Source organism: Ranitomeya variabilis, chromosome 2 (assembly GCF_051348905.1).
Source record: "Ranitomeya variabilis isolate aRanVar5 chromosome 2, aRanVar5.hap1, whole genome shotgun sequence".
In the NCBI taxonomy this organism is placed as follows: Eukaryota; Metazoa; Chordata; class Amphibia; order Anura; family Dendrobatidae; genus Ranitomeya; species Ranitomeya variabilis.
Genome location: NC_135233.1, coordinates 863,679,396 through 863,707,299, shown reverse-complemented (window position 1 = coordinate 863,707,299; position 27,904 = coordinate 863,679,396). Strand labels below are relative to the sequence as shown.

The 27,904-nt window shown below is 46.0% G+C and overlaps 1 protein-coding gene across 1 annotated transcript in view; it reads right to left on the bottom strand.

Annotated features, from left to right (window-relative positions):
* The window catches only part of CLDN16 (claudin 16), a 457,823-nt gene that overhangs the window by 159,336 nt on the left and 270,583 nt on the right, over positions 1-27,904 (bottom strand). The window contains exon 3 of the mRNA XM_077290299.1: positions 26,643-26,745. Within this exon, the coding sequence (XP_077146414.1) occupies positions 26,643-26,745 (103 nt within the window). The remainder of the gene's footprint in view (positions 1-26,642; positions 26,746-27,904) is intronic.

Below are 27,904 nucleotides of genomic sequence, written 5' to 3'. Positions count from 1 at the left end.
TCCGATACCACAAAAATATCGGAACTCGGTATCGGAATTCCGATACCGCAAGTATCGGCTGATACACGATACTTGCGGTATCGGAATGCTCAACACTAGCAACAACCAAACATTCCTTTTAAGAGGAAATCAAGTCTTTTCTGAGGTAGTGCAAACAATCAGTTCGCAAGCCAGTTTAAAGCAAGAACTTTCACGCTGTAATCAGGAACAGTCTCTTCAAAAAGCTCTTCTTTGTAAAACCAGTAGGGAGCACCTTTAAGAAGGTGCAAACTATGTACAAGCAGTTTGTAATCATGCGCAGTTCATGATTCGGCAGTCTTTCGATAAACGTAGAAAACTTGTGCAAAACTTAGAAACAATAGGGATCCCGGGTCAACAAAGGGATCCCTTTAAGAGAAATAACCCTGAACGGGTTTAAAGCAGCAAAAAGCAGGAAAACAAACAGTTAACTATTTACAGTTTTTTGGTTCTCCGAGGTTTATTCTCATAGCAAATTGCAAGGCATCAGTCGGTAATGAACACTTCCTGACCGGGGAAGCTTTGGCCCCGTGTTCTCGACTGATGCGGCATCCATGTTATTGGTTCATCTCTCAGGTGCAGTCAAGTCACTAGGAGTCTGGATTCGGATGTCAGTTTTGGTAGCCAGTTCTGTAGTGGCAATAATGCACACAGTGGCGGTAGCGTTAGGAATTGTCAGTTCAGAGTTAGTCGCAGTCAGGACAGCAGGTGGCGCTACAGTAGGTTCACATCGCTTAACGTTCTGTGCGCACCAACCTCGTGTACCCCGATGGTGAGTGTAGGTCACCTGATCTCCTCGGCGTAAGATGCGGTTCTGATAACCGTTGCGGAATTGAACTTCCACGTCATAGCTGGCAACAAAGATTTCAGACGGTAGTCCCGGCTCCTGTATTAAGCCCCAACCCCTTTTCGGGTGAAAGGCTAGTACGGTTCCTTGTTTCACCGGGTTCTTATTACCACATTCGGTCTTTGGCTTTTGTACTTTTGGTGGGTCATTTTGTTCTGTCTCTTTTCTGTTTTTCCAGTGTGAAATTAGGCACTGTTTATACTGCTCGAAGGTGAGTGCAGCAATATAGGTACCTTCTTGTTTGGACCCGTCCGATCTAGTCTTTAGAGCATCCCATCTGAAGATCACCCCCTCGGAGCTCACGTCTAGTGGTTCCCCCATAGTTCTCAGTAACGGAGGCACTATCTTCTCCATGATGTCAGGGGCTACCACAACGAGTGCAGCGGTGGGGGACTGGTCACTGTCGGGATGGGGAGCGGTCACTGGAGCAGGATCGGTCGGTGGGGCAGGGACGTTTCCCATACCTGCATCTGATGTGGTTCCACCGATGACGATCCGCTCCGCTGATAAGGACGCTGGGGTCGGCGGCGGCTCGGGCCACAGGTCTTCCAATGCGACCTTCTTGCACAGCTCCGACTTCCATTTCTTCACTGTGGTCGGTTCTACATCCAGGAGCTGGTGGCTCGGCCCCTCCACCGGCGGGTCGCGGGAATCCGGATCCTCCAGCAGCAATAAGCTCTGGTTCATCTCCAGTGGGCTGAGATGGTCCTGGGTCACTTCGTCGTTGTTCAGGTACCCGCTGGTCGCCATCCCCGCTCCGGGATCTTCGGCGGCACACGCACGTGGCTCCTCCATTTTCTCGGGGTGGAGCTCCTTCCTCTCGTTCCCGCCGTTGCAAATCAGGGGGCAGTTCTCATCTGCTTCGGGGCACGTCGTCATCCTGCAGTAGTAGTCGGAGGGGGCGGTCGTTACTTTTGGCGCCGCTTTGGTAGTCTCCTCCCATGGCACGCCCTCCTTCTTCTCTTGCGCTCCTCGTGGCACTGCAATGGTGGCGGTTTTGGCGGGAATTTTTGGCGGCAAATGGCAATACACAGTCTTTCAGCAAATCACAGTTCCAATACAGTTCTGACACAGTTCTTAGGCACACATGACCCAATTTTCAGGCTTAAGTAGATCATGTTCGTGACGCCAAAGTTGGAACGCCCCCAGGAGAAGGGCAGTGGGGTACTTGGTACCGGGTCTGTCTCTCTCAGTTCTGGGGATGTCACGGTGGCCCGACCCGGTCCGTGGCCCTTCTGAGGGGCGTCCAATTAAAGGTGTTGTTGTTTGTACGGTGTTCGTGACGCCACCTGTGGTATTCGGTCAGGGTGACCGACGCTGCTGGGGGTCCGCTGGGGTGATACAATGGCAGCCAGACGGTATACCTTCCCACAGGTGAAGTATGTCCCCAGGGCTTCCCAAAGTGTGTGGATGATGATAGTGGTTGCTGTAAGGCGCAATGAATAACGAGGACACAAAGGTTGCAGTCTCTTTACCTTTTACTGAAGAATTCAGCGTCCACAGTCCAGAGCACTGTTCACAGGGCTGGCTGAATCCGGCCGGTTCAAAGGCACATCCAGAGTTCCCTTAGCCAGGAGGAAATCAGTAGCCTTCCTACTAGTGCCTGTGTGTTGTAGTACCTCCCTGCTGAGCACCATGGGAAAGCCCTCACAACCTTCGTGAATATTTCTGATGTTCTCTCTCTCTGTCCCCCAGATGATATGGATAGGACAACCCGTATGACGGGGTAGGCCTGGAGTTAATTTATAGGGACCCTAGAGACGCCCCTCTCCCACAATTGCCTCCGTGTCTTCTTAGGTATTTAGGTTGGGCAGCCAACTTGGAATTGACTGTCCTGCCGTTGTTTGGAGTAATGCCTAGAGTCAGTACTCCCTCGGTGTTCCGGCCACCGGCTACGCTCCTCGAAAGGCCTACCTCGGGGCAGGACTCCTCCCGGTGTTATCTCCTTGTGCTGTGACTTCAGTTCTCACTCTCCACAATATACTTTGCTTCGTGTCCTTTCTTAGGATGCTGCCGCAATGATGTGCAGGCGCAGCTCCGTAACGTTCTATCACTTGCTAGGCCTCTGTCAGGATCCCACCCCTGACAGGACCTTTCTGGGTCAAACCCAGGCTGCTTCTCCCTCGATGTTGTCTGGTCGAAGCCCAGTCCGCTTCTCTCTCTAACTTCCTATCCAACCCACCAGTTTTACCCGTGTGTGAGGAGTGCCCTAGTAGATAGAAGCTTTGCTCCCCCTGGTGGACTGGAGTGGAAAGTGTAGTGTGTGACTGTGATAGCTGGCAAGGTGAACTCCTTTAGTACCATCAGACGTAACATCACTCCCCCTTGTGGAAGAGCGACATTACTACAACGACCAGGACTCTGGGGCGCTGCAGTTATATACTTTGAAATGCGTTGAAATAAACCACCAACTTACTGCACCATACTGGGATATACATCTCAATTCTGTCGGCAGCGTGGAATTTGTCCACTATTTCTCTTCACAGTCTGATGTCTGATGGTCGCTTGCTGACCCGTGGATCTACTGCAGCTGATTTTCTACACTATATTCGTTTTTTACAGATTGAACAGGTAAGCTTAATCTGAGTGCTAATGTGTATTTAGTGTATTTCTCAGATAAGACCCTATTTCTGCTGATCTCTGCTATTGTTTCTTGGTAATCTAATTTACCTATCAGTATGTGTTTGGAGTTTGGGAGGAAACCCACACAAACAAGCGGAAAAGAAACATGCTGCTGACAGATGTTGTTCTTGGTTGGATTTGAACCCAGGACCTCAGTGCTGCAAAGCTGCAGTGCTAACCACTGAGCCACCATTCTTCCCTGCCTCTTTCATCTATACCGCCATTTTCACCTCCTCCTCCACATGGACCTGTTCCTCCTGATTCAAGATTCTCATTTTATATTTCTGCTCTGCTTAGCATAGGAACAGGATGCAGCTGTAGTGAGGAATAATATTAGGTTTTGCGTGTGTGCAGTTTTAAAAAAACACTCTCTATGTGTACTCTGCACTAGGGTTGAGCGAAACGGGTCGATCATTTTCAAAAGTCGCCGACTTTTGGCTAAGTCGGCGTCTCATGAAACCCGATCCGACCCCTGTGCTTGTCGGCCATGCGGTACGCGACTTTCGCGCCAAAGTCGCGTTTCAATGACGCGAAAAGCGCCATTTCTCAGCCAATGAAGGTGAACGCAGAGTGTGGGCAGCGTGATGACATAGATCCTGGTCCCCACCATCTTAGAGAAGGGCATTGCAGTGATTGGCTTGCTGTCTGCGGCGTCACAGGGGCTATAAAGGGGCGTTCCCGCCGACCGCCATCTTACTGCTGCTGATCTGAGCTTAGGGACAGGTTGCTGCCGCTTCATCAGAAGCAGGGAGAGCGTTAGGCAGGGTCCACTAACCACCAAACCGCTTGTGCTGCAGCGATTTCCACTGTCCAACACCACCTTCGGTGTGCAGGGACTGTGGAAGCTATTTTTTTTTTTTTTTCCCCTCAGCGCTGTAGCTCATTGGGCTGCCCTAGAAGGCTCCGTGATAGCTGTATTGCTGTGTGTACGCCACTGTGGAAACCAACTGCTTTTTTCAAAGCACATATCCTCTTGTTCCTTCCTTTCTGCACAGCTATCTTTTCTGTTTTTCCACACTTTTTATTTAATTTGTGCATCAGTCCACTCCTATTGCTGCCTGCCATACCTGGCTTACATTACTGCAGGGAGATAGTAATTGTAGGACAGTTTTTTTTTTTTTTTTTTTTTTTTTTTTTGTGGGAGATTAAGATTGGCATTTCTGCTACAGTGCCATCCCTGTGTGTGCCATCTCTCACTGAGTGGGCCATAGAAAGCCTATTTATTTTTTCCGTGATTTGTGTTCTAAAATCTACCTCAACACAAAAACAGTACATCAATCAGTGGGAGAAAAATATTGGCCTCAGTCAGGGCTTGTGTGCCACTGCTGTGTGTGCTATCTCTCATTCAGTGGGCTATAGCAAGCCTATTTTTTTTTTTTTTTTTTAATATTATTTGGTTTCTAATTCTCCCTGAAAAAAAAAAAAAAAACCTAAAAAAACAGTGGGAGAATAATATTGCCCTTTCAGCTTGTGTGCCAGTCTTGACTCCTGGGTGTGCCACCTCTCTCCCTCTCATTCAGTGGGCCATAGAAAGCCTATTTATTTTTTTTTTTAAATATTATTGGGTTTCTAAAGTCTCCCTGAAAAAACAAAAAATACATAAAAAAACAGTGGGAGAGTAATATTGCCCTTTCAGCTTGTGTGCCAGTCTTGACTCCTGGGTGTGCCACCTCTCTCCCTTTCATTCAGTGGGCCATAGAAAGCCTATTTATTTTTTCCGTGATTTGTGTTCTAAAATCTACCTCAACACAAAAACACTACATCAATCAGTGGGAGAAAAATATTGGCCTCAGTCAGGGCTTGTGTGCCACTGCTGTGTGTGCTATCTCTCATTCAGTGGGCTATAGCAAGCCTATTTTTTTTTTTTTTTTTTTTTTTAATATTATTTGGTTTCTAAAGTCTCCCTGAAAAAAAAAAAAAAACATAAAAAAACAGTGGGAGAGTAATATTGCCCTTTCAGCTTGTGTGCCAGTCTTGACTCCTGGGTGTGCCACCTCTCTCCCTTTCATTCAGTGGGCCATAGAAAGCCTATTTATTTTTTGGTTTTTTTAATATTATTTGGTTTCTAAAGTCTCCCTGAAAATAAAAAAAAAAAATACATAAAAAAACAGTGGGAGAGTAATATTGCCATTTCAGCTTGTGTGCCAGTCTTGACTCCTGGGTGTGCCACCTCTCTCCCTCTCATTCAGTGGGCCATAGAAAGCCTTGTTTTTTTGTTTTTTTTTTAATATTATTTGGTTTCTAAAGTCTCCCTGAAAATAAAAAAAAAAAACATAAAAAAACAGTGGGAGAGTAATATTGCCATTTCAGCTTGTGTGCCAGTCTTGACTCCTGGGTGTGCCACCTCTCTCTCTAATTGTGGGCCATAGAAAGCCTATTTATTTTTTGGTTTTTTTAATATTATTTGGTTTCTAAAGTCTCCCTGAAAATAAAAAAAAAAAATACATAAAAAAACAGTGGGAGAGTAATATTGCCCTTTCAGCTTGTGTGCCAGTCTTGACTCCTGGGTGTGCCACCTCTCTCCCTTTCATTCAGTGGGCCATAGAAAGCCTATTTATTTTTTGGTTTTTTTAATATTATTTGGTTTCTAAAGTCTCCCTGAAAATAAAAAAAAAAAATACATAAAAAAACAGTGGGAGAGTAATATTGCCATTTCAGCTTGTGTGCCAGTCTTGACTCCTGGGTGTGCCACCTCTCTCCCTCTCATTCAGTGGGCCATAGAAAGCCTTGTTTTTTTGTTTTTTTTTTAATATTATTTGGTTTCTAAAGTCTCCCTGAAAATAAAAAAAAAAAACATAAAAAAACAGTGGGAGAGTAATATTGCCATTTCAGCTTGTGTGCCAGTCTTGACTCCTGGGTGTGCCACCTCTCTCTCTAATTGTGGGCCATAGAAAGCCTATTTATTTTTTGGTTTTTTTAATATTATTTGGTTTCTAAAGTCTCCCTGAAAATAAAAAAAAAAAATACATAAAAAAACAGTGGGAGAGTAATATTGCCCTTTCAGCTTGTGTGCCAGTCTTGACTCCTGGGTGTGCCACCTCTCTCCCTTTCATTCAGTGGGCCATAGAAAGCCTATTTATTTTTTGGTTTTTTTAATATTATTTGGTTTCTAAAGTCTCCCTGAAAATAAAAAAAAAAAATACATAAAAAAACAGTGGGAGAGTAATATTGCCCTTTCAGCTTGTGTGCCAGTCTTGACTCCTGGGTGTGCCACCTCTCTCCCTCTCATTCAGTGGGCCATAGAAAGCCTTGTTTTTTTGTTTTTTTTTTAATATTATTTGGTTTCTAAAGTCTCCCTGAAAATAAAAAAAAAAAACATAAAAAAACAGTGGGAGAGTAATATTGCCATTTCAGCTTGTGTGCCAGTCTTGACTCCTGGGTGTGCCACCTCTCTCTCTAATTGTGGGCCATAGAAAGCCTATTTATTTTTTGGTTTTTTTAATATTATTTGGTTTCTAAAGTCTCCCTGAAAATAAAAAAAAAAAATACATAAAAAAACAGTGGGAGAGTAATATTGCCCTTTCAGCTTGTGTGCCAGTCTTGACTCCTGGGTGTGCCACCTCTCTCCCTTTCATTCAGTGGGCCATAGAAAGCCTATTTATTTTTTGGTTTTTTTAATATTATTTGGTTTCTAAAGTCTCCCTGAAAATAAAAAAAAAAAATACATAAAAAAACAGTGGGAGAGTAATATTGCCATTTCAGCTTGTGTGCCAGTCTTGACTCCTGGGTGTGCCACCTCTGTCCCTCTCATTCAGTGGGCCATAGAAAGCCTTGTTTTTTTTTTTTTTTTTAAATATTATTTGGTTTCTAAAGTCTCCCTGAAAATAAAAAAAAAATACATAAAAAAACAGTGGGAGAGTAATATTGCCATTTCAGCTTGTGTGCCAGTCTTGACTCCTGGGTGTGCCACCTCTCTCTCTAATTGTGGGCCATAGAAAGCCTTTTTATTTTTTTCCTTCATTTGTGTTTTAAAATCAACCTCAACACAAAAACACTACATCAATCAGTGGGAGAAAAATATTGGCCTCAGTCAGGGCTTGTGTGCCACTCCTGTGCGTGCCATCTCTCATTCAGTGGGCCATAGAAAGCCTTGTTTTTTTGTTTTTTTTTTAAATATTATTTGGTTTCTAAAGTCTCACAGAGAAAAAAAAAAAAATAAATTAGGTGGGAGATTAATATTGACATTAGTGCTTGAGTGACAGTCCTGCGTGTGTGTCATCTCTGTGATTTGGTGTCACAGAAAACAGAGTGTGTAACATTGTGCCTGATTTTCCTTGTGGTCTCACCAACCTGTTAAGGGATATTGAAATCATACTGAAGTTATAGCTCACCGTGTAAGTTGTTTGACAGCAACAAATAAAGTTAGTTTGGTTACGATTTTTAAACAATGAGGAAGTCTGGTGCAAGAGGTCGTCGTGGGCGTTCATTGTCAGCTGGTAATGATGGTAGTGGTAGTGGAGCATCAGGTGGTCGTGGGGATAAAAATATTCCACCTAAGTCTGGAGCTGTGGAGCCAGTTTCGTCGTCAGGCTACACAAGGCCTCGAACGCTCTCTTTTCTGGGAGTAGGAAAACCGCTTTTAAAGGCTGAGCAGCAACAGCAAGTTTTGGCTTACATTGCAGACTCAGCCTCTAGCTCTTTTGCCTCCTCTTCCGAAACTGGTAAATGTAAAAGCAGCGCGTCGCTTGTGGATGTTCACGGTCAGGGACAAGTCGCTTCCTTGTCCTCCTCAGCAAAAACTACAACAAGAGAGAAGGATGCAGCAGGCGACACAACGGGTCACTCCATGGAGCTCTTTACACATACCGTCCCTGGCTTAGAAAGTGAAACATTTAACAGGCCATGCCCATTACAAGTAGATTCTGACATGGAGTGCACTGATGCACAGCCACAGCCAGAGTACTATGCTGCTCCTTTGACTCAGACCACCACATTGCCCTCTCAGGGTACAGATCCACAATCAGACCCTGATGAGACTATGTTGCCCCGCCACGAACGCTATACCACCGACCGACACAGTGACACAGACGAAGTTGCACACGAGCTCGAAGAGGAGGTAATAGATGACCCAGTTATTGACCCCGATTGGCAGCCATTGGGGGAACAGGGTGCAGGCGGCAGTAGTTCAGAAGCGGAGGTGGAGGAGGGGCCGCAGCAGGCATCAACATCGCAACAGGTTCCATCTGCCGGGCCCGTATCTGGCCCAAAACGCGTGTCAAAGCCAAAACCTGTTGGAGGACAGCGTGGCCATCCGGTTAAAGCTCAGTCTGCAATCCCTGAAAAGGGATCCGAGTCTAGGAAGAGTGCAGTCTGGCATTTTTTTAAACAACATCCAACTGATCAGCGCAAAGTCATCTGTCAAAAATGTTCAACTAGCTTAAGCAGAGGTCAGAATCTGAAAAGTCTAAATACTAGTTGCATGCATAGACACTTAACCACCATGCATTTTCAAGCCTGGACTAACTACCAAACGTCCCTTAAGGTTGTAGCACCCTCGGCCAATGAAGCTAGTCAGCAACGCAACATCCCTTCCGTCACTGTAAGGCCACCATTTTCCGCACCACCGGCAGTATCTGTGCAGGTTTCTTTGCCAGCCAAAAGCAGTCAGGGTCAGGGAATCACCAGTTTAGTAGGAGGAAATATTGCATCTAGGGCACCGGCGGAAACAATACCGTCTCCAACCGTCTCTCAGTCTGCCATGTACACCGGCACACCCGAAAGTTCCACGATCTCCTGCTCTCCAGTCCAGCTCACCCTACATGAGACTCTGGTTAGAAAAAGGAAGTACTTATCCTCGCATCCGCGTACACAGGGTTTTAACGCCCACATAGCTAGACTAATCTCGTTAGAGATGATGCCCTACCGTTTAGTTGAAAGTGAAGCTTTTAAAGCCCTGATGGAGTACGCTGAACCACGATACGAGCTACCTAGTCGACACTTTTTTTCCAGAAAAGCCATCCCAGCCCTGCACCAGCATGTTAAACAGCGCATCGTCCATGCACTTAGGCAATCTGTGAGTACAAAGGTGCACCTGACTACAGATGCATGGACCAGTAGGCATGGCCAGGGACGTTATGTGTCCATCACGGCACACTGGGTGAATGTGGTGGATGCAGGGTCCACAGGCGACATCAATTTAGGGACAGTTGTGCCTAGCCCACGGTCTAGGAAACAGTTGGCTGTAGGCGTTCGCACCCCCTCCTCCTCCTCCTCGTCCTCCTGCAGAAGCTACAGCTCTTCCACAGAACGCAGTCGGCCAACCACTCCATCAGCAGATGACACTGTTGCACACCAGTTGTCCCATTATGGGCCAGCTACTGCCAAGCGTCAGCAGGCTGTATTGGCTATGAAGTGTTTGGGCGACAACAGACACACCGCGGAAGTTCTGTCCGAGTTCTTGCAACAAGAAACGCAGTCGTGGCTGGGCACAGTAGATCTTGAGGCAGGCAAGGTAGTGAGTGATAACGGAAGGAATTTCATGGCTGCCATCTCCCTTTCCCAACTGAAACACATTCCTTGCCTGGCTCACACCTTAAACCTGGTGGTGCAGTGCTTATTGAAAACTTATCCTGGGTTCTCCGACCTGCTCCTCAAAGTGCGTGCACTTTGCTCACATATCCGACGTTCGCCTGTACACGCCAGCCGTATGCAGACCTATCAGCGGTCTTTGAACCTTCCCCAGCATCGCCTAATCATAGACGTTGCAACAAGGTGGAACTCAACACTGCACATGCTTCAGAGACTGTGCGAACAGAGGCGTGCTGTTATTTATTTGTGGGAGGATACACGGGCAGGCAGTAGGATGGCAGACATGGAGTTGTCAGGTGTGCAGTGGTCGAAGATACAAGACATGTGTCAAGTCCTTCAGTGTTTTGAGGAATGCACACGGCTGGTTAGTGCAGACAACGCCGTAATAAGCATGAGCATCCCCCTAATGCGTCTGCTGATGCAAAGTTTGACGCACATAAAGGAGCAGGCGTCTGCACCAGAGGAAGAGGGAAGCCTTGATGACAGTCAGCCATTGTCTGGTCAGGGCAGTGTACAGGACGAGGTAGCGGGCGAAGAGGAGGTGGAGGACGAGGAGGATGATGGGGATGAGTATATTTTTAATGCGGAAACTTTCACGGGGGCACAGGAAATTGGTTGCGTGTCACGGCCGGGTTCTGGTTTTTTGAGGGACACAAGTGACGTAGATTTGCCTGCAACTGCCCCTCAACCAATCACAACCGGAGATTTGACAACTGGAACTTTGGCCCACATGGCGGATTATGCCTTACGTATCCTAAAAAGGGACACACGCATTACGAAAATGATGAACGATGACGATTACTGGTTGGCCTGCCTCCTTGATCCACGCTATAAAGGCAAATTGCAAAATATTATGCCACATGAGAACTTGGAACTAATATTAGCAACCAAACAATCAACTCTTGTTGACCGTTTGCTTCAGGCATTCCCAGCACACAGCGCACGTGATCGTTCTCACACAAGCTCCAGGGGGCAGCAGACTAGGAGTGTTAGGGGTGCACACATCAGAAGTGGCGTTGGACAGAGGGGTTTTCTGACCAGGTTGTGGAGTGATTTTGCTATGACCGCAGACAGGACAGGTACTGCTGCATCAATTGAAAGTGACAGGAGACAACATTTGTCCAGTATGGTTACTAACTATTTTTCATCCCTTATCGATGTTCTCCCTCAACCGTCATTCCCATTTGATTACTGGGCCTCCAAATTAGACACCTGGCCAGAATTGGCAGAATATGCATTGCAGGAGCTTGCTTGCCCGGCAGCAAGTGTCCTATCAGAAAGAGTATTCAGTGCTGCAGGTTCAATATTAACCGAAAAAAGGACTCGTCTGGCTACCCAAAATGTTGACGATCTAACATTCATTAAAATGAACCACAACTGGATTTCGAAATCTTTTGCCCCACCTTGCCCGGCCGACACCTAGCTTTCCTATGAAAAGCTCTTGCCTGTGAATTACTTTTCTAATGTCTAATTTGCTGCAGCTGATTGTACAGCATACGACATGTTTACACCTCCCTAAATGGCAAAACTCCCCACACGGGGCCGTGGTATCGCGACTTGGCGCAAGCACCCGTGAGACTGCTGTTTGTCTGAAGAGGTGGGTGTGCTCGCTTTTGGTTGACGGCATTGCTACTGGGTCCCTCATAGTACAATGTAGTGTCTCTGGCGGTGGTGGTGCGCACCCAACGTCAGACACACCGTTGTAACATGAGGGGCCCTGGGGCGGTCCCGCCGGCCTCAAGAGAGTTCCCCCCTACCCCAGCTCAAAATGTGCTCTACCACGTGCAAAATTATGTCGCACAGCTCCACCAATCTTTAGTCTATTCGCTGACATCATTCAATGTCTGGCACTGACAATACAAATTTGTAGACATCTATGATGCAACTTAAAGTAGTCTGTGTCTGTGTCCTATATTGGCACCATTAAATAGTTACTGCCAAATTACAATGTCAGAAACTCAGTAGATGAGCCCACCCCTGTACCTAAGTATGCCACCTTTTTTTTTTGTTTTGGTTGTTTTGCGAGACATTAACATCTATTTATATTTTGGGAGTACTGGGACAGACACTCCTTGCACTACTCCTCCACTCACCACCAAGCTGCCTGTGTATCCATGTAACCGCTGTAAAACTGCCATGAGCCTATTGTTTGTTATTTTAGGCCTTTGATAGCCTGTCTGCGGTCCCTACTTTAAATACTCCTCCACTGACCACCAAGCTGCCTGCCCGTGTATCCATGTAACCGCTGTGAAACTGCCATGAGCCTATTGTTTGTTATGTTAGGCCTTTGATAGCCTGTCTGCGGTCCCTACTTTAAATACTCCTCCACTGACCAGACCACTGCTGCCCGTGTACCCCTGGAACCAATTATAAAGTGCCTACAGCCAGCCCATTTTCTTATGTTAGGCCTTTGAAGCCTGTCTGCGGTCCCTACTTTAAATACTCCTCCACTGACCAGACCACTGCTGCCCGTGTACCCCTGGAACCAATTATAAAGTGCCTACAGCCAGCCCATTTTCTTATGTTAGGCCTTTGAAGCCTTTCTGCGGTCCCTACTTTAAATACTCCTCCACTCACCACCACCAAGCTGCCTGCCCGTGTATCCATGTAACCGCTGTGAAACTGCCATGAGCCTATTGTTTGTTATTTTAGGCCTTTGATAGCCTGTCTGCGGTCCCTACTTTAAATACTCCTCCACTCACCACCAAGCTGCCTGTGTATCCATGTAACCGCTGTAAAACTGCCATGAGCCTATTGTTTGTTATTTTAGGCCTTTGATAGCCTGTCTGCGGTCCCTACTTTAAATACTCCTCCACTGACCAGACCACTGCTGCCCGTGTACCCCTGGAACCAATTATAAAGTGCCTACAGCCAGCCCATTTTCTTATGTTAGGCCTTTGAAGCCTGTCTGCGGTCCCTACTTTAAATACTCCTCCACTCACCACCACCAAGCTGCCTGCCCGTGTATCCATGTAACCGCTGTGAAACTGCCATGAGCCTATTGTTTGTTATTTTAGGCCTTTGATAGCCTGTGTGCGGTCCCTACTTTAAATACTCCTCCACTCACCACCAAGCTGCCTGCCCGTGTATCCATGTAACCGCTGTGAAACTGCCATGAGCCTATTGTTTGTTATTTTAGGCCTTTGATAGCCTGTCTGCGGTCCCTACTTTAAATACTCCTCCACTCACCACCAAGCTGCCTGCCCGTGTATCCATGTAACCGCTGTGAAACTGCCATCATGAGCCTATTGTTTGTTATGTTAGGCCTTTGATAGCCTGTCTGCGGTCCCTACTTTAAATACTCCTCCACTGACCAGACCACTGCTGCCCGTGTACCCCTGGAACCAATTATAAAGTGCCTACAGCCAGCCCATTTTCTTATGTTAGGCCTTTGATAGCCTGTCTGCGGTCCCTACTTTAAATACTCCTCCACTCACCACCAAGCTGCCTGCCCGTGTATCCATGTAACCGCTGTGAAACTGCCATCATGAGCCTATTGTTTGTTATGTTAGGCCTTTGATAGCCTGTCTGCGGTCCCTACTTTAAATACTCCTCCACTGACCAGACCACTGCTGCCCGTGTACCCCTGGAACCAATTATAAAGTGCCTACAGCCAGCCCATTTTCTTATGTTAGGCCTTTGAAGCCTGTCTGCGGTCCCTACTTTAAATACTCCTCCACTCACCACCACCAAGCTGCCTGCCCGTGTATCCATGTAACCGCTGTGAAACTGCCATGAGCCTATTGTTTGTTATTTTAGGCCTTTGATAGCCTGTGTGCGGTCCCTACTTTAAATACTCCTCCACTCACCACCAAGCTGCCTGCCCGTGTATCCATGTAACCGCTGTGAAACTGCCATCATGAGCCTATTGTTTGTTATGTTAGGCCTTTGATAGCCTGTCTGCGGTCCCTACTTTAAATACTCCTCCACTGACCAGACCACTGCTGCCCGTGTACCCCTGGAACCAATTATAAAGTGCCTACAGCCAGCCCATTTTCTTATGTTAGGCCTTTGAAGCCTGTCTGCGGTCCCTACTTTAAATACTCCTCCACTGACCAGACCACTGCTGCCCGTGTACCCCTGGAACCAATTATAAAGTGCCTACAGCCAGCCCATTTTCTTATGTTAGGCCTTTGAAGCCTGTCTGCGGTCCCTACTTTAAATACTCCTCCACTCACCACCACCAAGCTGCCTGCCCGTCTATCCATGTAACCGCTGTAAAACTGCAATGAGCCTATTGTTTGTTATTTTAGGCCTTTGATAGCCTGTCTGCGGCCCCTACTTGCAATACTCCTCCACTGACCACAATGCTGCCTGGAGTGCCTGCCTGTGTATCCATGTAACCGATGTAAAACTGCCATGACTGCCTACTGTTTGTTATTTTAGGCCTTTGATAGCCTGTCTGCAGCCCCTACTTGCAATACTCCTCCACTGACCACACCAATGCTGCCCGTGTACCCCTGGAACCTATTTAAAAGTTCATAGAGCCTAGTTATATATTTTATTTACTATTAATAAGGCCATGATGGACTACGCTGTACCACGCTACAAGCTAACCAGTCGACACTTCTTTTGCGAGAAAAGCCATCCCAACCCTCCACCAGCATGTAGAAGACCGCATTGTCCATGCACTCTGGCAATCTGTGAGTACAAAGGTGCACCTGACAACAGACGCATGGACCTGTAGGCATGGCCACGGAAGATTACGTGTCCATTACGGCGCAATGGGTTAATGTGGTGGATGCATGGTCCACAGGGGACAGCCTACTAAGTCTGTCTGCAGTCCCTAATTCAAATTGTGCTCCACTGTCTAAATCGGAACTTCCACCTTCTGGCTTTCGGCCTATAGTATCAGAAATTAAACTGCATTTGGCCTTCAACTTTGGTTAGGGCCTACTAACGGCTTCTGCCCCTCCCTGGTGTTGCCCTCAACTAAATAAAGCTGAGCTTCAACCTTCTGCTCCAAATTACCATTTTGAAAAATGCAATAGGCTTTTCAGGCCTACTAAAGGAGTCTGTCTGTGTGCCCCTCCCTGGTGTTGTCCTCAACTAAATAAAGCTGAGCTTCAACCTTCCGGCTCTCATTATGTGGTTTTAAAAAAAAAAAAGGTGGTTAGGGCCTACTAACGGCTTCTGCCCCTCCCTGGTGTTGTCCTCAACTAAATAAAGCTGAGCTTCAACCTTCCGGCTCTCATTATGTGGTTTTAAAAAAAAAAAAGGTGGTTAGGGCCTACTAACGGCTTCTGCCCCTCCCTGGTGTTGTCCTCAACTAAATAAAGCTGAGCTTCAACCTTCCGGCTCTCATTATGTGGTTTTAAAAAAAAAAAAGGTGGTTAGGGCCTACTAACGGCTTCTGCCCCTCCCTGGTGTTGTCCTCAACTAAATAAAGCTGAGCTTCAACCTTCCGGCTCTCATTATGTGGTTTTAAAAAAAAAAAAGGTGGTTAGGGCCTACTAACGGCTTCTGCCCCTCCCTGGTGTTGTCCTCAACTAAATAAAGCTGAGCTTCAACCTTCCGGCTCTCATTATGTGGTTTTAAAAAAAAAAATGGTGGTTAGGGCCTACTAACGGCTTCTGCCCCTCCCTGGTGTTGTCCTCAACTAAATAAAGCTGAGCTTCAACCTTCCGGCTCTCATTATGTGGTTTTAAAAAAAAAAAAGGTGGTTAGGGCCTACTAACGGCTTCTGCCCCTCCCTGGTGTTGTCCTCAACTAAATAAAGCTGAGCTTCAACCTTCCGGCTCTCATTATGTGGTTTTAAAAAAAAAAATGGTGGTTAGGGCCTACTAACGGCTTCTGCCCCTCCCTGGTGTTGTCCTCAACTAAATAAAGCTGAGCTTCAACCTTCCGGCTCTCATTATGTGGTTTTAAAAAAAAAAAAGGTGGTTAGGGCCTACTAACGGCTTCTGCCCCTCCCTGGTGTTGTCCTCAACTAAATAAAGCTGAGCTTCAACCTTCCGGCTCTCATTATGTGGTTTTAAAAAAAAAAAAAGGTGGTTAGGGCCTACTAACGGCTTCTGCCCCTCCCTGGTGTTGTCCTCAACTAAATAAAGCTGAGCTTCAACCTTCCGGCTCTCATTATGTGGTTTTAAAAAAAAAAATGGTGGTTAGGGCCTACTAACGGCTTCTGCCCCTCCCTGGTGTTGTCCTCAACTAAATAAAGCTGAGCTTCAACCTTCCGGCTCTCATTATGTGGTTTTAAAAAAAAAAAAGGTGGTTAGGGCCTACTAACGGCTTCTGCCCCTCCCTGGTGTTGTCCTCAACTAAATAAAGCTGAGCTTCAACCTTCCGGCTCTCATTATGTGGTTTTAAAAAAAAAAATGGTGGTTAGGGCCTACTAACGGCTTCTGCCCCTCCCTGGTGTTGTCCTCAACTAAATAAAGCTGAGCTTCAACCTTCCGGCTCTCATTATGTGGTTTTAAAAAAAAAAATGGTGGTTAGGGCCTACTAACGGCTTCTGCCCCTCCCTGGTGTTGTCCTCAACTAAATAAAGCTGAGCTTCAACCTTCCGGCTCTCATTATGTGGTTTTAAAAAAAAAAAAGGTGGTTAGGGCCTACTAACGGCTTCTGCCCCTCCCTGGTGTTGTCCTCAACTAAATAAAGCTGAGCTTCAACCTTCCGGCTCTCATTATGTGGTTTTAAAAAAAAAAAAGGTGGTTAGGGCCTACTAACGGCTTCTGCCCCTCCCTGGTGTTGTCCTCAACTAAATAAAGCTGAGCTTCAACCTTCCGGCTCTCATTATGTGGTTTTAAAAAAAAAAATGGTGGTTAGGGCCTACTAACGGCTTCTGCCCCTCCCTGGTGTTGTCCTCAACTAAATAAAGCTGAGCTTCAACCTTCCGGCTCTCATTATGTGGTTTTAAAAAAAAAAAAGGTGGTTAGGGCCTACTAACGGCTTCTGCCCCTCCCTGGTGTTGTCCTCAACTAAATAAAGCTGAGCTTCAACCTTCCGGCTCTCATTATGTGGTTTTAAAAAAAAAAAGGTGGTTAGGGCCTACTAACGGCTTCTGCCCCTCCCTGGTGTTGTCCTCAACTAAATAAAGCTGAGCTTCAACCTTCCGGCTCTCATTATGTGGTTTTAAAAAAAAAAAATGGTGGTTAGGGCCTACTAACGGCTTCTGCCCCTCCCTGGTGTTGTCCTCAACTAAATAAAGCTGAGCTTCAACCTTCCGGCTCTCATTAAGTGGTTTTAAAAAAAAAATGGTGGTTAGGGCCTACTAACGGCTTCTGCCCCTCCCTGGTGTTGCCCTCAACTAAATAAAGCTGAGCTTCAACCTTCTGCTCCAAATTACCATTTTAAAAAATGCAATAGGCTTTTCCGGCCTACTAAAGGTGTCTGCCCCTCCCTGGTGTTGTCCTCAACTGAACAAAGCTGAGCTTCCACATTCTGGCTTTCGCCCTATACTATCAGATATTAAACTGCATTTGGCCTACTAGTGTGGTTAGGCCCTTGAAACAGTGTCTGCTGCTCTTGGGTTTGCTACTCCACTGAACAAAGCAATGCCGCCTGTTTAGTCCTGTTACCAATTTTGAACTGCATGTAGCCTACTTTATTCTTTGGCCCTATATCTGTTTCCTCCTCATCCTGCCCATTGCCCAGCCACTGCTAAATGAGTCTGCTGGTACATTGACCGAGACCACTACATTCCCCTTGTACTCTACACAGCCAGAATCTGTCCCTGCTGAAAGTAAGGTTCCCCTTCCCGCATGTTATACCACCTTACACAGGGACAAAGAGGAAGGTGCAGATGAAAGTGCAGGTTCCTTCATCAGGTGGGGGGGCATACTCGTTGGCGACGTCACTGGCACAGGGCCCCTCAGAGTACGCAAAAGTGTCGCTGCTGGTGGGAGGCGCCCCCGCCATGCAAACACACCGCCGTACTTTGAGGGGCCCTGTGCCAGTGGCAATGCGAACGAGTGGGCCCCCCCCCTGCTTGCTCAGGATCACAGCACTTGCAACTTTTAAATAATTACCTTTCCCTGCAACACCGCCGTGACGTAGTCCGCATTTCCTGGGCCCACGAAAAACTTGAGCCGGCCCTACTCCCCCCACAACTTTTGCCAAATGACCCCCAATTCCCTATGCCCAACTATTATTATAAAGTTAATTAAGATTGACAAGCTTCAGAAACAAGAATGGATGTTTTTGGCATTAAAATGGGCACTGTAGGTGTTTTCCTGGCCTCCACTCACTGCCGACTATGCTTCCCCATTGACTTGCATTGGGTTTCGTGTTTCGGTCGATCCCCGACTTTTAGCGATAATCGGCCGACTGCACTCGACTCGACTCTGGACAAAATCGGGTTTCCCAAAACCCTACTCGATCTTAAAAAAATGAAAGTCGCTCAACCCTACTCTGCACCCGTGTCTGTGATAGTACCATGCGTAACCAAAAGTTTTTATATTCGTCAACTGTGTTGGGGGAGTGATGTGCATCTAAACATATTAATCTACGGTTATGTAACTATGTCTGTGATGGTACTGCACCAAAAGCAGCTGTGTGTATTCTTTAACCCAAATATGTGGGAGTACTTTGCCTTTAACCCCTTAGTGACAGCCAATTTGGTACTTAAAGGGCCACTGTCACCCCCCTCCAGCCGTTATAAACTAAAAGAGCCACCTTGTGAAGCAGTAATGCTGCATTCTAACAAGGTGGCTCTTTTAGTTTTTGGTTCAAGTATTCCCAAAATAAAGCGTTTTTAAACTTAGCCAAAATACCGGTCTTTAGACAGGGAGGCAGGTCCTCACTCCCCAGCTTCAACCGCTACTCTGCCGTCACTCCAATCTTCAGGCGATTTCGGCGCCGCCCCCTCAGCGCTGTTTACGCTTCAAAACCGGCGCCTGCACTTTGTACTACTGAGCTGTGCAGGCGCAGAAAGCTTTGGCCGTCTGACGTCACAGCCAGGCTTGCAGACTGCGCCTGTGCGGGCAGTGCGGCCACCCACCTTTGGAATCCCAGCCCCGCACGGTGTGTTATGCATTATGCACAGTGCGGTGCTGGGATTCATAAGCAGGGCGGCCGCACAGGCGCAGTCTGCAAGCCTGGCTGTGACGTCAGATGGCCAGAGCTCTCTGCGCCTGTGCAGCACAGTAGTACACAGCGCAGGCGCCGGTTTTGAAGCGTAAACAGCGCTGAGGGGGCGGCGCCGAAATCGCCTGAAGATTGGAGTGAGTAGCGGTTGAAGCTGGGGAGTGAGGACCCGCCTCCCTGTTTAAAGACAGGTATTTTGGCTAAGTTTAAAAACGCTTTATTTTGGGAATACTTGAACCAAAAACTAAAAGAGCCACCTTGTTAGAATGCAGCATTACTGCTGCACAAGGTGGCTCTTTTAGTTTATAACGGCTGGAGGGGGGTGACAGTGGCCCTTTAATGACCAAGCCAATTTTTACAATTCTGACCACTGTCACTTTATGAGGTTATAACTCTGGAACTCTTTAACGAATCCCGCTGATTCTGAGAATGTTTTTTCATAACATATTGTACTTCATGGTAGTGGTAACATTTCTTTGATATTACTTGCGATTATTTATGAAAAAAGTGGAAATATGGCGAAAATTTTAAAAATTTAGCAATTTTCAAAATTTGTATTTTTATGCCCTTAAATCACAGAGATATGTCACGAAAAATAGTTAATAAATAACATTTCCCACATGTCTACTTTACATCAGCACAATTTTGGAAACCAATATTTTTTTTTGTTAGGGAGTTATAAGGGTTAAAAGTTGACCAGCAATTTCTCATTTTTACAACACCATTTTTTTTTAGGGACCACATCACATTTTAAGTCATTTTGAGGGGTCTATATGATAGAAAATAACCAAGTCTGACACCATTCTAAAAACTGCACGCCTCAAGGTGCTCAAAACCACATTCAAGAAGTTTATTAACCCTTTACGTGCTTCACAAGAACTCAAAAAATGTGGAAGGAAAAAATGAACATTTAACTTTTTTTTGCAAACATTTTACTTCAGAACCATTTTTTTTATTTTCACAAGTGTAAAAACAGAAATTTAACCATAAATGTTGTTGTGCATTTTCTCCTGAATACGTCGATACCCCATATGTGGGGGTAAACCACTGTTTGGGTGCACCACAGAGCTTGGAAGAGAAGGTTGTGCCGTTTTACTTTTTCAATGTAGAATTGGCTGGAATTGAGATCGGACGCCATGTCGCGTTTGGAGAGCCCCTGATGTGCCTAAACAGTAGAAACCCCCCACAAGTGACACCATTTTGGAAACTAGACCCCTTATGGAACTTATCTAGATGTGTGGTGAGCACTTTAAACCCCCAGGTGTTTCACAGAAGTTTATAACGTAGAGCCGTGAAAATAAAAAATTGCATTTTTTCTACAAAACTGATCTTTTTGTCCCCAAATTTTTAATTTTCACAAGGGTAACAGGAGAAATTAGACCACAAAAGTTGTTGGGCAATTTCTCCTGAGTACGTCGATACCCCATATGTGGGAGTAAACCACTGTTTGGGTGCACCGCAGAGCTTGGAAGAGAAGGAGTGCCGTTTTACTTTTTCAATGTAGAATTGGCTGGAATTGAGATCGGACGCCATGTCGCGTTTGGAGAGCCCCTGATGTGCCTAAACAGTAGAAACCCCCCACAAGTGACCCCATTTTGGAAACTAGACCCCCCAAGGAACTTATCTAGATATGTGCTGAAAACTTTGAATGCCCAAGTGCTTCACAGAAGTTTATAATGCAGAGTTGTGAAAATAAAAAATATTTTTTTTTCCACAAAAAAGATTTTTAGCCCCAAGTTTTTATTTTCACAAGGGTAACAGGAGAAATTGGACCCCAAATGTTGTTGTCAATTTGTCCTGAGTATGATGGTACCCCATATGTGGGGGTAAACCACTGTTTGGGCGCACGGCAGAGCTCGGAAGGGAAGGAGCGCCGTTTTGGAATGCAGACTTTGATAGATTGGTTTGCGGGCATTATGTTGCGTTTGCAGAGCCCCTGATGTACCTAAACAGTAGAAACCCCCTACAAGTGACCCCATTTTGGAAACTAGACCCCCCAAGGAACTTATCTAGATGTGTGGTGAGAACTTTGAATGCCCAAGAGCTTCACAGAAGTTTATAATGCAGAGTCGTGAAAATAATAAATATTTTTTTTTTCCACAAAAAAGATTTTTTAGCCCCCAAGTTTTTATTTTCACAAGGGTAACAGGAGAAATTGGACCCCAAAAGTTGTTGTCCAATTTATCCCGAGTACGCTGATGCCCCATATGTGGGGGTAAACCACTGTTTGGGCGCATGGCAGAGCTCAGAAGGGAGGGAGCTCCATTTGACTTTTTGAGCGCAAAATTGGCTGTCGTGTTTGGAGAACCCCTGATGTACCTAAACCCCCTGATGTACCTAAACCCCCCAATTCTAACTCCAACCCTAACCCCAACACACCCCTAACCCTAATCCCAACCCGATCCATAATCCTAATCACAACCCTAATGATAATCACAACCCTAACCCCAAAACAACCCTAACCATAACCCTAATCAAAACCCTAAATCCAACACACCCCTAATCCTAATCTCAACCCCAACCACAAACCTAACCCTAATCCCAAACGTAACCCTAATGCCAACCCTAACCCTAATACCAATCCTAATCCAAACCCTAATCCCAACTCTAACCCAAACTTTAGCCTCAACCCTAGCTCTAACTTTAGCCCCAACCCTAGCCCTAACTTTAGCCCCAACCCTAACCCTAGCCCTAACCCTAACTTTAGCCCCAACCCTAGCCCTAACCCTAACTTAAGCCCCAACCCTAACCCTAACCCTAGCCCTAACCCTAATTTTAGCCCCAACCCTAGCCCTAACCCTAACTTTAGCCCTAACCCTAAATTTAGCCCCAACCCTAACCCTAAATTTAACCCTAACCATAGCCCTAGCTTTAGCCCCAACCCTAACCCTAACCCTAAGGCTACTTTCACACTTGTGTCGTGTGGCATCCGTCGCAATCCATCGTTTTGGACAAAAAACGGATCCTGCAAATGTGCCCGCAGGATGCCATTTTTGCCCATAGACTTGTATTGCCGACGGATGGCCACACGTCGCGTCCATCGTGCACTGGATCCGTTGTGTTTTGGCGGACCGTCGTCACAAAAAAATGTTCAATGTAACCTTTTTTTGTACATCGCGTCCGCCATTTATGCTCATAAGTGGCCGTAACTCTGCCCCCACCTCCCCAGGACATAGACTGGGCAGCGGATGCGTTGAAAAACTGCATCCGCTGCCCACGTTGTGCACAATTTTCACAACGTGCGTCGGTACGTCGGGTTGACGCATTGCGATGGCCCCGTACCGACGCAAGTGTGAAAGAAGCCTAACCCTAGCCCTAACCCTAGCCCTAACCCTAACCCTAAATTTAGCCCCAACCCTAACCCTAAATTTAGCCCCAACCCTAACCCTAACTCTAATTTTAGCCCCAACTCCTCTCTCCTGCCGGCCGGCAGATGGCAGCAGAGAGCGGGCGCACTGCGCATGCGCCTGCCATTTTCTTTCCATAGGAAGAAGTCGGCGGGCAGGAGGGGACGCAGGAGGACCCAGGGACACCGGTAAGTATAGCAGGGTCCCCAAATCCTCCTATTTCTCTGCCCTCTGATGTGCGATCACATCAGAGGACAGAGAATGACCGATGACTTTTTTTTTTTTTTTGCGACCGCCGGTAATCAGTTAATTACCGTCGATCGCAAAACAGGGGTCGGTAAGAACCGATTCCGATCATGTTCTTTGTGGTCTCGGCTACCCCCGGCAGCCGAGACCCCAAAGATCCTCCGGGTGCCGGCCGGCGGGCGAACTGCGCATGCGCCCGCCATTTTTTTGCCGGAAGAAGATGGCGGTGCCCATCGGGAGCCACGAGGAGCACCGGGGGAGACAGGTTAGTATCGGGGGGCTATCGGGGACCCCATTTCTCTGTCCTCTGATGTGCGATCACATCGGAGGACAGAGAAATTAAAAGGGAGATCGCGGTTTTTTTTTTGCGATCGCTGGTAAACGGTTAATTACCGGCGATCGCAACTCGGGGGTCGGTAAAAAAAACCCAAATCATGTTCTCTGGGGTCTCGGCTACCCCCGGCAACCGAGACCCCAGAGAAAATCCGACTCTGGGGGGCGCTATTCACTTTTTCCACAGCGCCGTTAATTAATGGTGCTGTGGTTTAAGTACCCTTAACTGTCGCCGTTAAAAGGCGTATCTGCGGTCGTTAAGGGGGTTAAGCCACTGTGTGTTCATTCAACCATGCCTGTGGAGATACTGTGCCTCATTGTCTGGGTGTGAATTTTTTAATTATCTTCGCCATGGAAATGTGCAAACATGCTCTGTGGGTGAAATTTTTTATTAGCTTCTGTGGGGTGACTGTGGCCAAAAGCATCTATGTACTCTTCAGTCGTGTCTGTACATGTATTGTGCCTAAAAAAATAATTTTACCTTTGTGACTGGGCCTAATATTGATTAAAGAATTTAACTACTCATTCCAAAATTCAGAGCCTCTAAGTTGCCATGGATATTTTGTCTCTCAGTATCAACTGCTGACTCAGTTGAGAAGTGGTTAATTCGCTTGACTGCTGCCTTCTTTGAATGTGTTACATGTTTCTCAAATTGCCTTCCTGGAATAGAAACCTAATTCTCTGTTATATGTGTGTACTTTGCAACCCCACCAGTGGGCGGTTTGAGATTAGATGGCTGAAAGTTCCTTCACTTTGTGTTCCACCGGCTCCCCTCTTAATCACGGCCCCAGGTCCAACAAACAAGAAAATAGAAATGGAGTACAATTCCATTATTTATAGCTGAAGTATTCAGGCATGGTTGCCTTCTTTGAACACTAACTTTTTCAAGAGATAACACTTTGGGCCCACAGGAACCTAAGGCAACAGCACTGGGGAGGCGTGTCAAGGCAAAGGGACTGGTGGTGACAAGCCTCGTGGTGGACCACCAGCTCTATACAGAATCAAACTATGAGCTTTTTATTTGTGGCTGCTCTACTGAAGCTAAAAGTTTGGCCCTGTGGGTGAAAACTATAAGCTGCTTTTGTATGGGTACTCTGCCTCATGCTCTGTGGGTGAAACTTTTAACTGGATTGCCAGTAGCAAGCCTTGCTGCGGACCACCAGCTCAATCCAAAATCATACTATCAGTTATTCATCGATGGCATTTGTAATGTACGCTACTGGAGCAGACGTTTTGGAGCTGAGAGGGTACTGTGCTCTGTTTTCTGGGTGTGAAATTTTTAATCAGCTTTCTCAGATAAATGGGAAAACATGCTCTGTGGGTGAAATTTATTATCGACTTCTGTGGGATAAATGTAGACCCATGCTCTGTGGGTGAAATTAGTTATCAGCTTCTGTGGGATAAATGTGGAAACATGCTCTCTGGGTGAAAATTGTTATCAATTTCTGAGGTGGAAATGTGGAAACAAGACCTATGAGATAAATTTGAAATCAGCTTTCTCAGAGAAATGTGGAAACATGCTCTGTGGGTGAAATTTGTAAGCTGCAAATGTAGGGGTACTCTGCTCCATGCTCTGCGGGTGAAATTTTTACATGGACTCTCAGTAGCAAATTTCAGTCTCTGTGAGGGCACTGTTAAAATTAACAAGGAGAGGGAGATGTCAGCTTTAAGGATGGTGATTAGATGGCAGGAGCAGAAGTTCAGTTTTGGAAAGGTTGAGTTTCAGATAGAGAGTGGACATGATGTTGGAGACAGTCACTGGCATTCTGTAATACAGTGGGGGTAAGGTCAGGGATTGACGTGTATAGTTGAATGTCCTCAGCATAAAGATGGTACTGAAAGCCAAATCTGCTGATGGTCTGTCCAATTGGGGCAGTGCAGAGAGATGAGAAGAGGGCCAAGAACTGAGCCCTGAGCGACCCCAACAGGAAGAGGAGATGAAGTGGAGCCAGCAAACAATACACTGAAGGAGCGGTCAGAAAGATAGAAAAAGAACTATATAGAGTCTGTCCATGGAGAATGCATTATACTACATAGAGTCTGCCTATGGGGAGTGCATTATACTATGTAGAGTCTGCCTATGGGGAGTGCATTATGCTATGTAGCATCTGCCTATGGGGAGTGCATTATGCTATGTAGAGTTTATACTATGTAGAGTCTGCCTATGGGGAGTGCATTATGCTATGTAGCATCTGCCTATGGGGAGTGCATTATGCTATGTAGAGTCTGCCTATGGGGAGTGCATTATACTAAGTAGCGTCTGCCTATTGGGAGTGCATTATACTATATAGATTCTGCCTATGAGGAATGCATTATACAATATAGAGTCTGCTTGTGGGGAGTACATTATACTATATGGAGGTCCATGGAGAGTGAATTATACTATATTGAGGGCTATCTGGTGCATTATACTATATGGAGGCTATCTAGGGGCCATCATACAGTGTTGGAGCTTTCAAACAGTTTGGAGGATACTAAGGGGGCAGTATATATACAATAAGGAGGTATTATACGGTGTATAAGAGAGCATCATACTGTATATAAGGGAACTGTACAGGGTGGAGACTCAGAACATTGTAAAATGTAAAATGGCCACTTATTGTTATAGGGGAACTCAGGTTCCTGTGACTGTCAAAGGGGTACACAGGGCATTATTACTTTCCAGGGGACAAAATGTGGGCACTGTTTCTAGGGCACTTGCACACAGCATTACTATATTCTAGAGGGTAGTTTTAGAATTTAGGGGGCATGCAGTATTGTAGTTGCAGTAATAAGGACACATGCGACTCAGCATTGGGGTATCAGCAGGATGAGGAGTTGTAGGTGCAGGTTGGGGATAGTCCCATTGGGGACAGTGTTGAAAACATGAGACGTGAAATGTGTCTGTGCTATAATCTCTGCAACTGAGTACTGGCTGGAAGAAGTTGTCTTGTCAGTCTGGGCCAGATGGAAATGATGTGAAAAGTGAACAATTCCATCAGAAAGAATGTCAGCGGTAAGTCACTAACTGTAACTGTCCTGTAATCTCTATGTTCCGTAGGACTGGTATCTACCATTGACTATATGGCAGTAATATCAATATTGATCTTTATATAGAGATTATTTTCAGCAACATCGCAGTCATCTGCTGAGGTTTTCCACCTCTATTAGGGTGCGTCACCCAGTTGTTATCAACGTTACCTGGCTAGGGGCCCACTCAGAAGTTTTGCCCCCCTTGAACCAAAACCCTAGCTACGCCTGTGTTGGCTTACCCACACTGATTTAGGACTTTTGTTCCATGTTCCATGCCCCCTTTTAATCACATTTGTCAGACTATTAATATGTGAGCCACTAACTAGTTCTGTGTCCCTCACAAGATACATCTTTTAAATATTTGTTTTATGCTTATCATATAAAATAAAAATGTATTGATTTTATTTCTTTTTTTTTTGTTTATTTTGTTACAAGTCCTGTGGCGCTTTTCCATTCCTGGACCATTTTTTGTTGTTATATACTTATTGAAGTGCTATATTACTGCTATATTGCATAAAAAGGACGTATGTTGCTATATAAATGCATTAGAAAGGTATAAATGTATAGATACATTTACCAAAGCATGGAAGATTGCTTTAAGATGTTCGAGGAAAGCTACTGAAAACAAAAATGCATATTGTCCATATCTTAGCAATACGTACATGGGTGCTCTGCATATATGGAGTCATATTCATCGCAGGTTGTGATTCCATCAAATACGTTGGTGACACATTCCCACCAAAGACCACGGCACTTGGTACTCACCTATAACAAAAGTACAATAGATCTTTAATATTTCAGCTTTTTATTTTCATTTTGTCAATCAAGAAAATCAAGTGGCATTCTTATATTTCTTATATTTCTTTTCTTATGAGATTTCAGGTCACTCATCTTATTTATTGCATTATTCTAGTGTCCTGTTATGTTAAATATGTGACTCTTCAGAATTTGTGTTTTACTATGCCTGATGAAGAGACCTGAGTAGTCTTGAAAGCTGCTATTTGTTACCATCTTTTCAGTTAGCCATTAAAAGATATCAACCACTGAGGACTCAAAATTTTAATATTTTTCTGAAATGATGGTAATTCTAGTCATAGAACAGCGTAAAGTGGACTGAGTTTTTATTTAAAGAAAACCTATTATCCGATTCATGCTGCGCTAACCGCAAGAAGCATGAAATACCAACAGGCTACGTGACAACAATGAACTATGTTTTCCACTAAAACAACAACATTTCTAAGAAAGAAAGAGAAAAGTTTTGGTTTCAGTAAAAAGTGTCAACTGGCTAGTAGTGATGAGCGCGCGAGCTCGGATGCTAATCCAGCATGTCGGCATACTCGAAAAATATGCTTGAGTTGTGCAACTGCAACCTCTTCACATGCAGGAATTGCCTATTTGTTGAGAATCACTGCATGTGTAGCAGCTGTCGAACAGTCGCACGACATGCAGCCGTGGTGACTAGAGCATAATTTTCGAGCACATCGAAAATACTCGATTAAGCACAAGCGTGCTCAGTTAACGTCTTACCACTACAGTCACTAGCCAGGGGCGGATTATCATAGGGTCAATCTGGGCGGTAGCCCAGGGCCCAGCGGTGTGGGGGGACCCTCGGCTACAGCTCAGATTGCCCGCCGCCAGTCAGGGCATTACTGCCCTGACTGGCATATGGGCCTGGTGGGCAGAGAGGGGGCCCGCATCGGGCCCCGTCTCATCTGCTCACCGGGCACCTACCGGCGCTGCGGCAGTTTCACCTATTGATGTGCGGGCGTGCGCCCGCACGTCAATAGTTAACAACAGCCGCCAGCCAAATTGGAGGCTGGCAGCTGAAGTCAGCCACAGGCGCAGTGCACACGTCGCCGGCATCTGACATCATTGTCAGTCGCCTGCGAGTGCGAGCTGCTGGAGGGAGCTCGCTGATGGAGCG